This window comes from Cyprinodon variegatus, unplaced genomic scaffold (assembly GCF_000732505.1).
Source record: "Cyprinodon variegatus isolate N-32 unplaced genomic scaffold, C_variegatus-1.0 Scaffold1189, whole genome shotgun sequence".
NCBI classification, from domain to species: domain Eukaryota; kingdom Metazoa; phylum Chordata; class Actinopteri; order Cyprinodontiformes; family Cyprinodontidae; genus Cyprinodon; species Cyprinodon variegatus.
In genome coordinates, this window is record NW_015151642.1 from 92,645 (window position 1) to 106,203 (window position 13,559).

The 13,559-nt window shown below is 38.0% G+C and overlaps 1 protein-coding gene across 2 annotated transcripts; it reads left to right on the forward strand.

The window, feature by feature from the left end:
• Positions 1-3,008: 3,008 nt before the first annotated feature.
• rae1 (ribonucleic acid export 1) lies at positions 3,009-11,437 on the forward strand. 2 transcript variants are annotated; one of them, XM_015401155.1, is made up of 13 exons: positions 3,011-3,045; positions 4,007-4,112; positions 4,202-4,306; positions 7,311-7,403; positions 7,480-7,566; positions 7,648-7,734; positions 7,861-7,932; positions 8,010-8,117; positions 8,226-8,332; positions 8,448-8,523; positions 10,197-10,391; positions 10,465-10,550; positions 11,045-11,437. In XM_015401155.1, coding segments are annotated over exons 2-13 (1,107 nt in total). In that variant the 5' UTR covers positions 3,011-3,045; positions 4,007-4,022; the 3' UTR covers positions 11,046-11,437. The 2 variants fall into 2 exon arrangements, with proteins under 2 accessions (XP_015256640.1, XP_015256641.1); XM_015401154.1 differs by lacking the exon at positions 11,045-11,437 and having other exon boundaries at positions 3,009-3,045; positions 10,465-10,554.
• The last annotated feature ends 2,122 nt before the right edge of the window (positions 11,438-13,559 follow it).

A 13,559-nucleotide genomic window follows, 5' to 3' on the forward strand; every position in this document is an offset into this window, starting at 1 on the left:
GAATTTAATCTAATAGGGACTGTTTTAAAAGTTAAGCACTGATTAAACATTAACACATTGGTGCAGTATGGAGAAAGAATCAATACGCCAACAATAGCTTTTTTGTATTATTGTATCTTTAGGATATAAAATGATGATCTGACTTGTATGACGCATGAGTATATTTGTATGAACAGGAGTAAAGAAACAACAGAACATCAAACTGACTCTTTCCAAAAAAGGTTTCAGTTCATACCAAAATATTAAGCAGTATTTATGTAAAACCTTTAGAGCTCCTGTTATTAGATATTTAATGGAAATCTAAATGGAAAAGTACAAAAAACTGATACAAAAAAAAAATTACATTTATGAGCTTCAAAATGTTGATATAACTGCCGGCTGCCTGAAAAGCGGGCAGTTACAAAACAGTTCTGAAAAAAGTTTTGTTAACTTATTCAGGTTTAAAGTGTAAGAAAAACTGGATGCCCCTGCTTCAGCTAATTGACATAAGAGAGTTCATAATTAAACAAAAGTCAAGAGACTATAATAAAAAAAAAAATAAAACAATTACAGAAGAGTTCCACAACTAAAACAACAAAATGGGTGAATCAAACAGTCAAACTTAAAATGTAACCACAAAGCCCCAAATTTCTGCTTGTTCCATTCTCTATTGCCAAGTGTACAATCATCATACAACACAAAATAAAAATGTAAAACAAAATTCAATAGCATGCAATCTTAAAGATTTTTAAAAAGTTATTCTGACATGATATTCATTTTAACCAGTGTAATTAAAATAACCTGAATAGAGTTTTTAAAGCAGGGTACTTCATATCTTTAAAAAAAAACATCCAATATGGATTCAAAGTGAGAGAAAATACAATAAAAGCATAAAGAAACTGCTAGATAGTTTTTACCTTATTTTAGAAAACAAGTATGATACAGTGGTCCTATTCGCTCTCTTCTGCTTTATCTGGCACCGTGTTGCAAGGGCACCCAGATTTCCCTCTCCCAGACCCTCCAGCTCTGCTGGGGGAACCCTGTAGATTGACAAATCTACAGATTGACAATTCTAGCACAACTGGAAAATCGCCCCAAAAAAGGGAGACTCTAAGGCCAAACTCTGTGGCAGACATCAGTATTAAGGGATGCTGTCAAACTTAAGTCTGATTTGCATCTTTATTCAACCCTCTTTAATTTGATACCCAAGTCACATAATCACTACATCAATCTATATGCTTCCTATTTAAAATCGATCCTCAGCTATAAATAACTGATTTCCATGAACAAATGATCCCTTTAATCAGTGAAGTCTGACCAATAGAGGGCACCAGGGCGCTGCCCCACCCACCCAAAACAAAAAAGAAATTACATTATTACATTATAAAATTTAAATATTTTGAAATATATGTTTTTAGATGTGCAAGATGAACATTTAATCTTTAATGACGAATAAAGCTGTTTAATTTGTCATCAGATTGGTGATGTAATTCCACCCTGGGGATCAAAATCTTTGCCCTTTCTCACCACGGTTCTTTGAAAAAGGCAGAGGGTCGTAAAAGAAAAAGTGTCTACGAAGTGTATGAGAAGATAAGAAAGGCCACAGAAGAGGCAGATATGTCCTGGAATCCTTTGCGTGTAGAGCAATGTGCGTCCATATTGGACCATGCAAAACACAGATTTGCCTTCACAAAGCCGCAGAAGGTAGTCTAGTAAACTAGCCCCACCCGCCAGCGGCCAAAACCATTTATGCCTGTGAGTTTGGTTTAGCCTCAAGCAATGCCCCAGGCCCTAGAACTGGCGGGCAAATAAAATGCAAAGATGTGTTTTGAATTTTTGGATGCAAAGCGGGCGGTTTTTTGAGGGCGTGACGACAAAGCTGCGCGACGCTGGAGAAAGCTCAACAAGGAAGATGGCAACAACTATTGAACAGTTCTCGTTTGATTAAGCTTTGGAATTCATTTTGGAATAGACTTGGGGTATTCATGGAAACTTGAGCAGGGAGAGGCTCTACGCTCATTCATTTTTAAGAAGGAGGTATTCGCCGTTTTACTGACAGGCTGTTTGTTTACACTCCCCCACCAGCTCTCTGTCGCACTTACTACGTCACAGTCAGTTGTTCTCATTGGTCAGAGCGTTGACCAATAGGCACAGACATTGTTTGAGAAACAACTGGTTGTTCTCATCAACAATCTTACGATGTCTCATTCTTTGGGGCCAGACTAAATTACATATTTAATCTCACATTTAGTCTGGTTTATCAGGCTACTCAGAAGGGCAACATTTATGTACAAAGAGTAAACCTAATAATAATTATAATAATAATTGAACTTTATTCATCTCACATTGGAGAAGTTTACCTCTGCATTTAACCCATCCCCTTGGGGAGCAGTGGGCTGCCATCGTGCGGCGCCCGGGGAGCAATCAGAGATTAAGCGTATTGCTCATAGAGTAGCAGTCTGTGGGAGAGGGGCTTGAACTCAGAACCTCAGGAATCCAAGCTCCATGCCCTAACCACTAAGCACCACTCCCCTGTATATAAAATGTTTTTGTGTTTATAAAGTGTTTTTATCTTGTTGGCATTCATATAAATATACTGGTGTGATAAGTGTATGTTTGATTGGTTTTTGGTATATGTCTATTTTGAATTTACAGCCCCTCCTGCAGAAAACTCCACCAACCGCCACTGCCTATAGTGACACGTGGTGGGGGTTTCTTTTGGAAAGACAGGGCCCTCAATGTTGATCAGGATAAAGAGACTAAACATACTACAAAACAACAAAACAAGCTTCAAATGTGTTAGAAATGCTAATTCAATTGACCAAATCTTTGGTGTACAACTTTAAAAAAAAAAAACACGAATTATTTGCACACAAAAAAAAAATGAAGGTTGAGGTTTATGACTTCCTCTAAATTTTTTTTCCCCCGAGGTTTCTGTAATTTCCTGTTGCATCCACACGTCAAGCCAGCAGGTGGCGATAATAGGAGAATGTACTGGTTTCCGGTTTGCTAGAAGCGTCGAGTGAAAGCCCGTCATCAAACTGCGACGCAGACGCACTGCAGTGGTGAGCGCCACACCTTTGCTGTATAATAATACACGTTTGTTATTTTTAGAGCTTTAAGTTTATAGTATTAGCGAACCTTTTGAAGCTTTGTGTTTTAATGAAGTTTACAGCAGTAACCTATTTCATTTATTTAACGAGTAAAATAAATCTATTATAGTCCTGCAGCGAAAGACGAACTGAGCTAACCTTAGCGCCTGCACTATTATCTCGTATTTATTTTATTTCTCCTTCATTGCATGTTATTCGACTACTTGGACTTGTATTTAATTTTTATATATTATAGATATTTTGTAATACAGTGTTTAGATAAACCAAATACAGTCAGCGCTGACATATTATTTCCAGCAGAGCTACTTTAGCTCTCGCGCTATTCCACCTCATGTGATAACATTGTGTTATAGTTTTATTTCTTTGCTCCGTTCAGTTTCACAGTACTGTTCAAAGCTAATAATAGTGCACTATCCTTCGCAAATTATCTTTTATTTGAACGAGATCTATCTATATATCAATTAAACTGTCTATTTAGTAATCTATCTATTTATCTATCTATCTATTTATCTATCTATTTATCTATCTGTTTATCTATTTATCTATCTGTTTGTCTATTAATATATCTAATCTATCTAAGTATTAATTAGTCTATTTAATCTATGAATGAATGACAGTTATGACATGCCTGAAAATGTTATCACAATATATTAGTATATCCAACATTATATAAATATTTGCTTGAAAGAAACATAAAACCTGGAATATCATGCAGTAATCCTAGACTGTAATCTATATTGAAATGTGGGAAGTATTTCAAATTATTGTCAAACCCTTTCTGTTTTTTTTTGTGTGTGTGTGTGTGTGTGTGTGTGTGTGTGTGTGTGTGTGTGTGTGTGTATATGTATATTTACGGCTGTGTGTGTAATGTTAATTCTTTAATCAGTAGTCATCTCTGTTTTATTTTGTCTGCAGCAACTTTAATGCATTATGAGTTTGTTTGGAACAACCTCCGGTTTTGGAACAGGGGGGACAGGTGTTTTTGGAAGCACCACAGCTGACAGTCATAATCCCATGAAGGTAAATTAAAATGTACATGGAAAAGGTTCAGTTCTGTCTTTTTGGGTCCGTGTTTCTCTTTAGCATTTCACACCTCTGGGTTTTTACAGGATGTGGAAGTGACCTCTCCTCCAGATGACAGCATTAGCTGCTTGGCTTTCAGTCCTCCAACCATGCCAGGAAACTTTCTTATTGCAGGATCCTGGGCAAATGATGTAAGTTATTTGTCACGTCTTCATTTTAAGATTTAAAGTGACCATTAAAACAAAAAAGTACAGTAGGTAGTGTTGCTCCAATCAGAATTTTTCAGTGATTCCTGATCCACAAAATGCATTAGATATTGGCATCTGTTGCAAAATAATACTGAGAATGAAGAAGAAAAAATCCATGTTTATTCAATGATGACGGTGGGTCTTACTTGAACTTTTGCGATTTCTGAAAGACTGTAAAAAATTTTTTAGAGCCAACTTAGATGATGTATAAAAATTGTCTTAATTTTCTTGTAAAACTAGGGCTGGGCAATATGGTTAAAAAATAAATTGTGCAAAGTAACAAATAATTAGCAAACAATAGCTGTATTGTAAAAAAAAAAAAAATGTTAACTTAAATATTCATAACTTTAAACTTGTGCAGGTAACACAAATGTTCACCCAAAAATAATTGTACTTTTATCAGTAAAAAATTTACACATTTATATTCAGTAGAAGTGCAAGAAAACAGAGCTTCATTTGCTGAAATATGCAATTTATGGAAAAGTCAATAACTTGTATTTATCTCTGGTAAGTAGGTGGTATGTAAACAGCAGCTGTTGAGAGCCCAGTTCATGTCGATATAGTAAGCAGTTAAAGTCATCTTTGGCTGAAGTGATCGACTGGACCAAAGGTCTTTAGTAGTTGCAAAACACAAAGCAGAGTCTAACTCTTCACAGAGCGCTTGTAGTGTTGTGACTCGGCGGGTCATAGTTTGGATCACAAACTTTTAGCATGTGAAGAAAGCCAGGCTTTTCTACAGTGTAAATGGCACCATGTCCATCTCTATGTGAACATCTACAGCATTGATCATCTGCTTCCACCACAAACTACGCTTTTTGTACGGCACCGTCTTAAAAAATGAGGCGACCAGGGTCTGTTGTCCTTGTGATTCTGTTTGTCCTTGCCCGTGCTGCCAACGCTGCAATCCCGTAGCTGCGAGTGCTGCTCCCATTCTGTGGAGTGCCTTTGTTGGAGATGCTGAAACAAGTTAGTTGTGCTTGAACACTACTGCACTACTAATACTACTCCACATCGGCCTTGTCTAAGCCGAACCACTTCCAAATAAACAACGGAACACAGGTCCCCTTTTCTCGGTACCAATCTCTTCAGATTGAGCAGTGCCCATGGCGCGAGTAAACAGTGCAGCATGATATTGAGCGGAAGGAGGCAAGAGTCGGCAAGTAAAAAATGCAGAAGAGACTTACTCGTGGACTTTTAAAAACTTGAATTAATCAAATTATTTCCATTTATTGCCCAGCCCTATGTAAAACCATATGCATTCAAAGTAGGGCTGGGCGATAAACTGGATTTTTACTGTTACTGTCATTCATTTTGATAACGGCGCAAGTTTCCACATGTGGGTAAATTCTATAAATAAGTCGGTAAATAATTCTGCCGCTTTTCCTGTGTGCCCTGGTGGCTGGCATTTTCTTCCCCTTTAAGACTCTGCAGCATGTGGGGAATGACATGACTCCACCGTTCCAGTAAGAAGCGTAAACAGAGAGAACAGTGGATGACAGTTATGAAGAAGCATCTAACACAGCTGTAAGCGAGATTACATCAGTTAATCCTGTGAAGCCTGGCAAGAGCTGAGATGAAGCTTAGCATGCAGAGAAGTTGAGAGAGTGTTGTCAGAGTTGAGCGCGCGGCAGATCGTTTCGTGTGCGAGTTTAAATGATGCACATTGTGCTTGCTCTGCACACTCAGTTCGGTGGCATCAAAATTGCTCCACAGATGATGAGCAAAAGAAGTTGCAGTTTCTCTGAAAACTTTAGGGACTACCCAAAGTAATACATCCAACCTCCATCCCCTACAGCAAAGCTGCGCTGTTGCAAAGGTAATGGAGCCATGGCGAATGGCTCCATTACCTTTGCGCAAAAATGTTTACGAGAGAGGAAATGTTTTTCTTCTGTTCAATGAGACATTGTTGAATGAATAAACCTGAATGGGTGCAAGACTTTAATATTCATAATATGTAATGTTATTAATTCAATAACTACATTATAAATAGACCAGTTGCATTTCAGTTGCATTGCCGGCGCATTTATGGTTAACGAGGTAAAACTGTTAAATTTATCCTGATATTGATTTGAGGTCATATCTCCCTCAGACTCCCTTCAGACTCTCATAAACTAGATTGTATTGGATGACATTGGCTGTTAGATGCAGCATAAACTGTTTTTAAAGAGATGTTTAAGTAAAAAAGTTGTTAAAACAAAGTTGTGTAGTTGTAAAAGCATCTTTTACAATGATTACTACTTTAAAATAAGTTTTATTTATCGTAAGTCATGTTTCCAGTGTGACACTCACGGACATCATGTGTTTTCCTGATATCCTACAGCCCTATTTCAGTTTCAGTTCTATAATTAGCATAGTTTGCATTTTAGTTTAATGGTTAATATAGAATAAAGGAAATAGTTAATGGGATACTGAAAGTGAGCACAAGAAATGTGCTAAATATGTCTAGAAATGTCATCTCACAGTTCCTTTTTTTTATTTTTCTATTTTATTATTATTCACCAATCAGGAATCAAAGTGAAAGTTTACAAATTTGGGGTAAAAGCAGATTTGTCTTGTCGTCTACAACAATAATTAATAGATTCACAAGAATGGTGAATGAGGACAAAATGGTCAAAGCTTAATTTGAGGGAGTTTCAATGAACAAGTTTAACCAAAGTGGTATCAAAACCAGCTCAGTACACTGTTGCAGCTTTTTGTTGTTCATGTTGTTCAAGCATTTTCTTCATGTAGCTTTCATATTAACTACAGGAAGCACCTTTAACCTTTTACTAAATACCTCGTCTAAATTGTGTAGAGGTGCTACAGAACATCAATATGTTTCCTACTAATCCGTCCTCTACACAGAATGTAGCTTTGTTAACATAAATAAGTCATGTCCTGCTTACGTGTACGTCTTGTTTGGAAAAGCTCACATTATTTACAGTTCAGATCTGTTGTGATGATTTAGGTCCGATGTTGGGAGGTGCAGGACAACGGACAGACCGTCCCTAAAGCCCAGCAGATGCACACAGGTCCGGTGCTGGATGTCTGCTGGAGCGATGTAGGTGGCATCTTAGCAAACCACTTATTAAATACCTGTTGTAAAGCTATAGTAAGGTCATGTTTTTATCTTCCAGGATGGAAGTAAAGTGTTCACTGCTTCGTGTGACAAGACGGCTAAGATGTGGGATCTGAACAGCAATCAAGCAATGCAGATTGCACAGGTTGGATGAGATGCTCCTGGGTCAGCTGTGTGATCAAGAATTAAGCAGATTTATTTTACACTTTCTCCTTTCTCCTCAAAGCATGAAGGTCCCATTAAATCAATCCACTGGATAAAAGCTCCAAACTACAGCTGTGTGATGACTGGCAGCTGGGATAAAACTCTGAAGGTATGCCAATTTTTTAAAAACATATTTATTCTTTGCATCCATGGGAAAGATAAATCAAAAAGGTTGCTTGAGGCAGACCTATCAGAACGTGGAACATTTTGATCGTTGATGTTTTTCTCCATTTAGTTTTGGGACACCCGCTCTCCCAACCCCATGATGTCCCTGCAGATGCCTGAGAGATGCTACTGCGCCGATGTTGTAAGTCCGACATAACCACCATCAGATCATTTTTTAAATCTGCTGGGGAGATAACTGGTGCACTTTTTTGTATGAAGGTGTACCCCATGGCAGTGGTAGCCACAGCTGAAAGAGGCCTTATAGTGTACCAGTTAGAGAACCAACCCTCTGAGTTTCGCAGAATAGACTCCCCTCTCAAACATCAGGTATGACGTCCCTCAGAAATCACTTTCTGAGTTTTAGAAATTTTGCATAATTCAAAAGCATTTATATATAACCCTGATTTGTTGTTTGTTTTTATTTTGTCTTGTCAGCACCGCTGTGTTGCCATATTTAAGGACAAGCAGAACAAGCCAACAGGTTTTGCACTGGGAAGCATTGAGGGCAGAGTGGCGATCCACTACATCAATCCCCCAAACCCGTGAGTGGATTCAAAGTCTCCTCACTGAAATATAAATTATACATGTACGAAATGCAAATCGTGCATGTAAAATGCATGATCGATATACATTTCTTCTCCTCTGATCTTTGTTTAGAGCCAAAGATAACTTCACCTTCAAGTGCCACAGGTCCAATGGAACCAACACAACCACTCCACAGGACATTTATGCTGTAAGTTGACCCTCAATTTACAATGCTGTTAAGGGAAGGTCCCTTTTAAAAAAATAGATGTTTATGTTAAAACAATTTGATACGCGTCAAACATGCATCTGGATAGGGTTTGCTTAATTCTTTTTTAGTCTAAAATTTATTTTTTCGTACTGAGCACTATCAGCAGCCGTTAACCTTGTTGTACGCTGTCTCCATCTGCTGGCAGTACGAAGTCACTCATCCATCAACTTGAACCAGCTCCTTCCTCAGTTCACTAACAAATGGAGAAAACAAAGTGTAATTCACAGAAAAACAGCCTAATAAGCCAACTTTAATGCCTTTTTTTTTACAATCATTGAGCTGCTGGCTTAGAAATGTGTTACAGTCCTCATATTATTCTATATTTGAAAACAAAATATTAACAAGAAGGCCTTCCGGAGCATGTTTTTGCTGTTTGTGCAGGAATATTCTTCTCAGATTAGGCAGTAAGCATTTACCAATAACCTCCTCATCCAGCCCTGGTTGAGAAGCCTGCTTGGGAACACCCTTTTTGTGAAGCACTCCTCTTTGAAATGCTTTAGGTTTAGCTGTTAGATTTTTATTACAAATAAAATCCGTTCTTTGAGTCTTACCGTTTTGCCATTAACAGAGCAGGGGCCATGTCTGTTTGGATGCTTGTTGTTGGTGAGCAGAGATATGGTGCCATCTAGAGGGCCGGCTTAGATGGGGGAAGAGTTTTATTTCCCCAAATTACCTCATAAAGGAAGGATTTTGAAACAGAGCATTTTGAGCACATTAAATAAGAGGAGGAAAAAGGATGGAGCAATGGGGAAACATTTTTTTTTATTTGTGAACCTCATATAGAGGCTTCAGGACACATAAGACTGTTAAAACAATGTTTATAAAGTGTATTTTGCATAATATGTAACCTTTAAGTCATAATATGTGACTTGCCCACTTGTAAACTCTATGCACAGATTTCAAACATTTTCTTTCTGGCCAACTTACAAAACACAATTTGGCAATAAATCAAGCAAAAAATAATAATGACCCTGCACATGAACAAGAACACTTAAACAACATAAATATGGTGGTGGAAGAAGCATGCTGCGGGATTTTATTCTGCAGGGCAGTAAAGCTGTTCAGATCTGATGGAACAACATATATAATTACTGAGTAAACCTGAAGCCTGCGAAACTTAAAAATACATGATAGCTTGGATTATTGACTATAAGCATACAGTAATATTAAGATTTTATAGGTTTAGACTAAAACATATATTTGTGTAGTTGCTAATCTGTGGTAAGAGATGTTTATTGATATAAACAGACATATTCCCTTCTGCCTGTCAGCTGGTTTGCAAAAATCAATGTGCAAAAACTTTAATCTGAATGCGTGTTTACAGCTTATAGAGAAACATCCAGTAGGAGTTGCAGCTTTAACTGCTATAGAGGGGAGTTCTGCAGTGCTGACTGAAAAGAAATGCACACAAGCCTATTCCGATTCATATGTTCTCAACCATTAAAATTTTTTTTAATATTTTTTCCTTCCACTTTACAGTTTGTAACATCAAATCTTAATACAGTAAAATGTTTTTATTTTTACTAGACTTCATATGAACAGCTTTTTGAATGTTATTCCACTTTAACCTTCCTCAACAACTAGCCTTTCTGTCTTTTGATTTTTATTGTCAGGTCAATGCCATCTCCTTCCATCCTGTGCATGGCACATTGGCCACTGTGGGCTCAGACGGACGCTTCAGCTTCTGGGACAAAGACGCCCGCACCAAGCTGAAGACCTCCGAGCAGCTTGACCAGCCCATCACGGCTTGCTGCTTCAACAACAATGGCAACATCTTTGCATACGCTTCAAGCTACGACTGGTCAAAGGTAAAAACATCACAACAGTAGTTCCCCCCATAGATGTTTTATTCTATAAAAAAAAAAAATCCTGATCTTTTAGGGCCATGAGTACTACAACCCCCAGAAAAAGAACTACATCTTTCTGAGGAACGCTGCTGAAGAGCTGAAGCCTCGGAACAAGAAATGGTGAGAGATGACAGCCGTCTGTTACCGTGGAGACCGCGGTCAATGAATGGGGGCTTTCCCATTTCCTGATTGCTCCTGTGGCTCTGACTGTGGGCTCTCAAGGGCATGCATGAATGTGGGCAGTAAGGATACAGATGTGATGTGAATCCTCTTGTCAGCCTGTTTGAATATTGCACTTTATTTATGGTATGTTTTTAGTGTGTGCACAGAAAACCTGTGTACTCATACAAACAGGATTGTAAAGCATGGAGCCTCTGTCTTAGCAATCGTGTCCAGCCTGTAAGCATCAGCTGTATAGTTGTTTGAAGAGGTACTTGCAGAATAGCTATTTTTAATATTTAGTTAAAAATGGGGAAAAGTCATATTATTACTGAAATCAAGCGTACTTTTTGATTGTAGAACAGTTGTTTTTCTTCTTTATTCTCTGTTCAGAAATAAACAAGACGTAAAACAAACTTGCTGCTCTGTCACTGACTGCTGCTTCCTGTCTCCAGATTCATCGTGCCAATCGCACCTCTTGTGGGGAATTGCGGGAGACCTGCTGCTTTAGTGTGCGTGTATGCGTTCAAGACTTACCCCCTTCCTTGCGACAGAAGTCTGGACCAATGCTGTGGCTTTCTGGTGCCGTGCATGGACCAATCAGAGGGGGCCAACCCATGTTGATGTTGCATGATAGTTGGCCTTTGAGGTCCTCATGGAGGGGGGGTGGGTTAATATGTTATTGATATTAATTTCTCTTTCCTATTTGCCAGGTTCAAAGTATCAAGGTTGTACCTTTTTTTCCCCCCTTTTTTATTTTCACAACTTCAAATATTTTCCATTTTCTTGTAACTTGTTACTTATTGTTTCATTAAAGATAAAGATGTAAAATAAATAAGTGCGCACTGTTAGATGTGAACATGTGTTTTCGTTTTGATGCAGAAATTTAGAAATGACTAAAAAAAAAAAAAAACTGTATATTCTTTGTTCCGAAATCAGAGAGCTGTGGTATCAGTTTTAAGCTCCTCTGCCTGTATCACTCACAGTTAACCAACAGGAGGAGCATGTCTTCAAACAATCGACTCTTTCAGCTGCTGGTTGCAGACACAACTAAGACAAATGAGATCAAAGGTGCGTTATCAGACTCCCGTCCAGTTCTCCCTTGGTAGGGGGATTTCAAGAGGATATGAATGAGGTCGTTGGGGATACTACAAAAGCAATGTGTGAAGAGAGGTCCATATCTTAGAGCAAAAGGTGGGAGTTAAGTGTCTTTTTATAGAGGTCATTAGAGTGTCGCCTCACTGTCAAACCTGACCCTTGGTACCTAACAGTAGACCTCCAAGGCAATGTTGGCGGGAAGGTATGAAGCAGCTTAATTTAAACCTCCTTGCTAAGATTTCAAGCAATAACATTTACCTCAGATGCCAGCTAGCTTCTGAGTTGAGCAGTCTACTGATTTTAAGGCCTGAATATTTTTCTTGTAGATCTTAAATTAGCTATTTCTATCATAAGACTCTTAAATTTGGCAACAAAAAAAAAAATATCAGGGTTGTATTAAAATTATATTTCATTTGAGAGAGAAAAAAATCTCATTTCCAGACTTGTAATAGTTGATTTGGAAGTGCACATTTATGTTCATGTGGCTGTATTTTATGTGTGAAGAAGGCTATTTTTTTTTGTGCGGCAGTTATGTGATCCGAGTTAAAGTCTTGTTAGGATGGGAAGGTGACATTGCAGAAGTTGATCATTCAAAGGGAACAGAAAACCAGACATTCCAGTGATTTGCAAAGTAAGCTAGCAGAATCTAGGATCCAGATTGATCACTTTCAAACAAATTAAAGTAACTTTAAAAATATGTTTTAAGGGGAGTGACAGCCTAGTGGTTAGGGCATAGGGCTTTAAATCCTGAGGTTGTGAGTGTGAAACCCAATCCCACAGACTGCGACTCTGGGTCTCTAAGCAAGACCCTTACCTGATTGTTCCTTGGGCGCTCCACGATGGCAGCCCGCTGCTCCCCAAAGGGGTGGGTAAATGCAGAGGTATATTTCTCTAATGAGAATAAAGTACAAATATTACATCTGAGTTCAAACTTAGAAAGCTAAGGCAGCTCAGAGTGCCTTCATCTATCTGTTTATTGGTCTCATGCTTTCTGACAGAGCAGCTGAGGAGGGAACACCCTTCTCGCTCCCATCCTCTCCATCCTCAACAACACTTGATGGGGAACCACTTCAGCTGAAGTTAGTAGAGGGATTCATCCCCAGTTAACCTAAGGTGATCAAGCAGAGACTCCTTTCTACGGCAGCTAAAGAACAACAACCTTCCATAGAGTCTGCTAGTCATCTACTACACACTCTTTTTGTTTCTTTGTTCATGTATGATTCATCTTCAAAGCAGAATAGGTTGAAACTGCAACTTCCTCTTGTTTTTTTTTTTTTTTTTTGAGTAGAATAAAGTGTCTACACTCCATTTGGATGTCTGAAAATAAAAGCTTGCCTGGCTATCTTGAGGTTTGTGAATAACCTTAGCCTATGTTAAAAAAAAAAAAAAAACATCTACCTTGTGTATTCCCAAAGATGAGAACTCTCTGGTGGAATTCACTTTTATTTAACCCTTATTTTTGTACACATCTAAATTATGTCTTAAGAGGTGTAATTGAAACAATGGCAAACTCGGAACAAACCAATGATAGACACACGCAACTCATAATTGAAAAAACGATCAGAAAAAGGCCCAACTTGGGAATTAACGATTAAATATGGAAGAGGATTAGGGCCACTGAAAAAATTAAAAAAGTTAACTGATTTTTAAACTTTATTTCAGTATAAAATGAGAAAAAAGTCAGAACTCCTACTTTGATCTCAGAATTCTGACTTTGATCTCAGAATTCTGACTTTTTTTCCTCAGAATTCTGACTTAAATCTCTGAATTCTGACAGCTAACAAACATGTTTACATCAAGCCATGTCTGTTTTAGAGACTAAACTAGCTCTCTTGTTTTAATCACCTTCTGCTCTTTCATTAATGAAATATC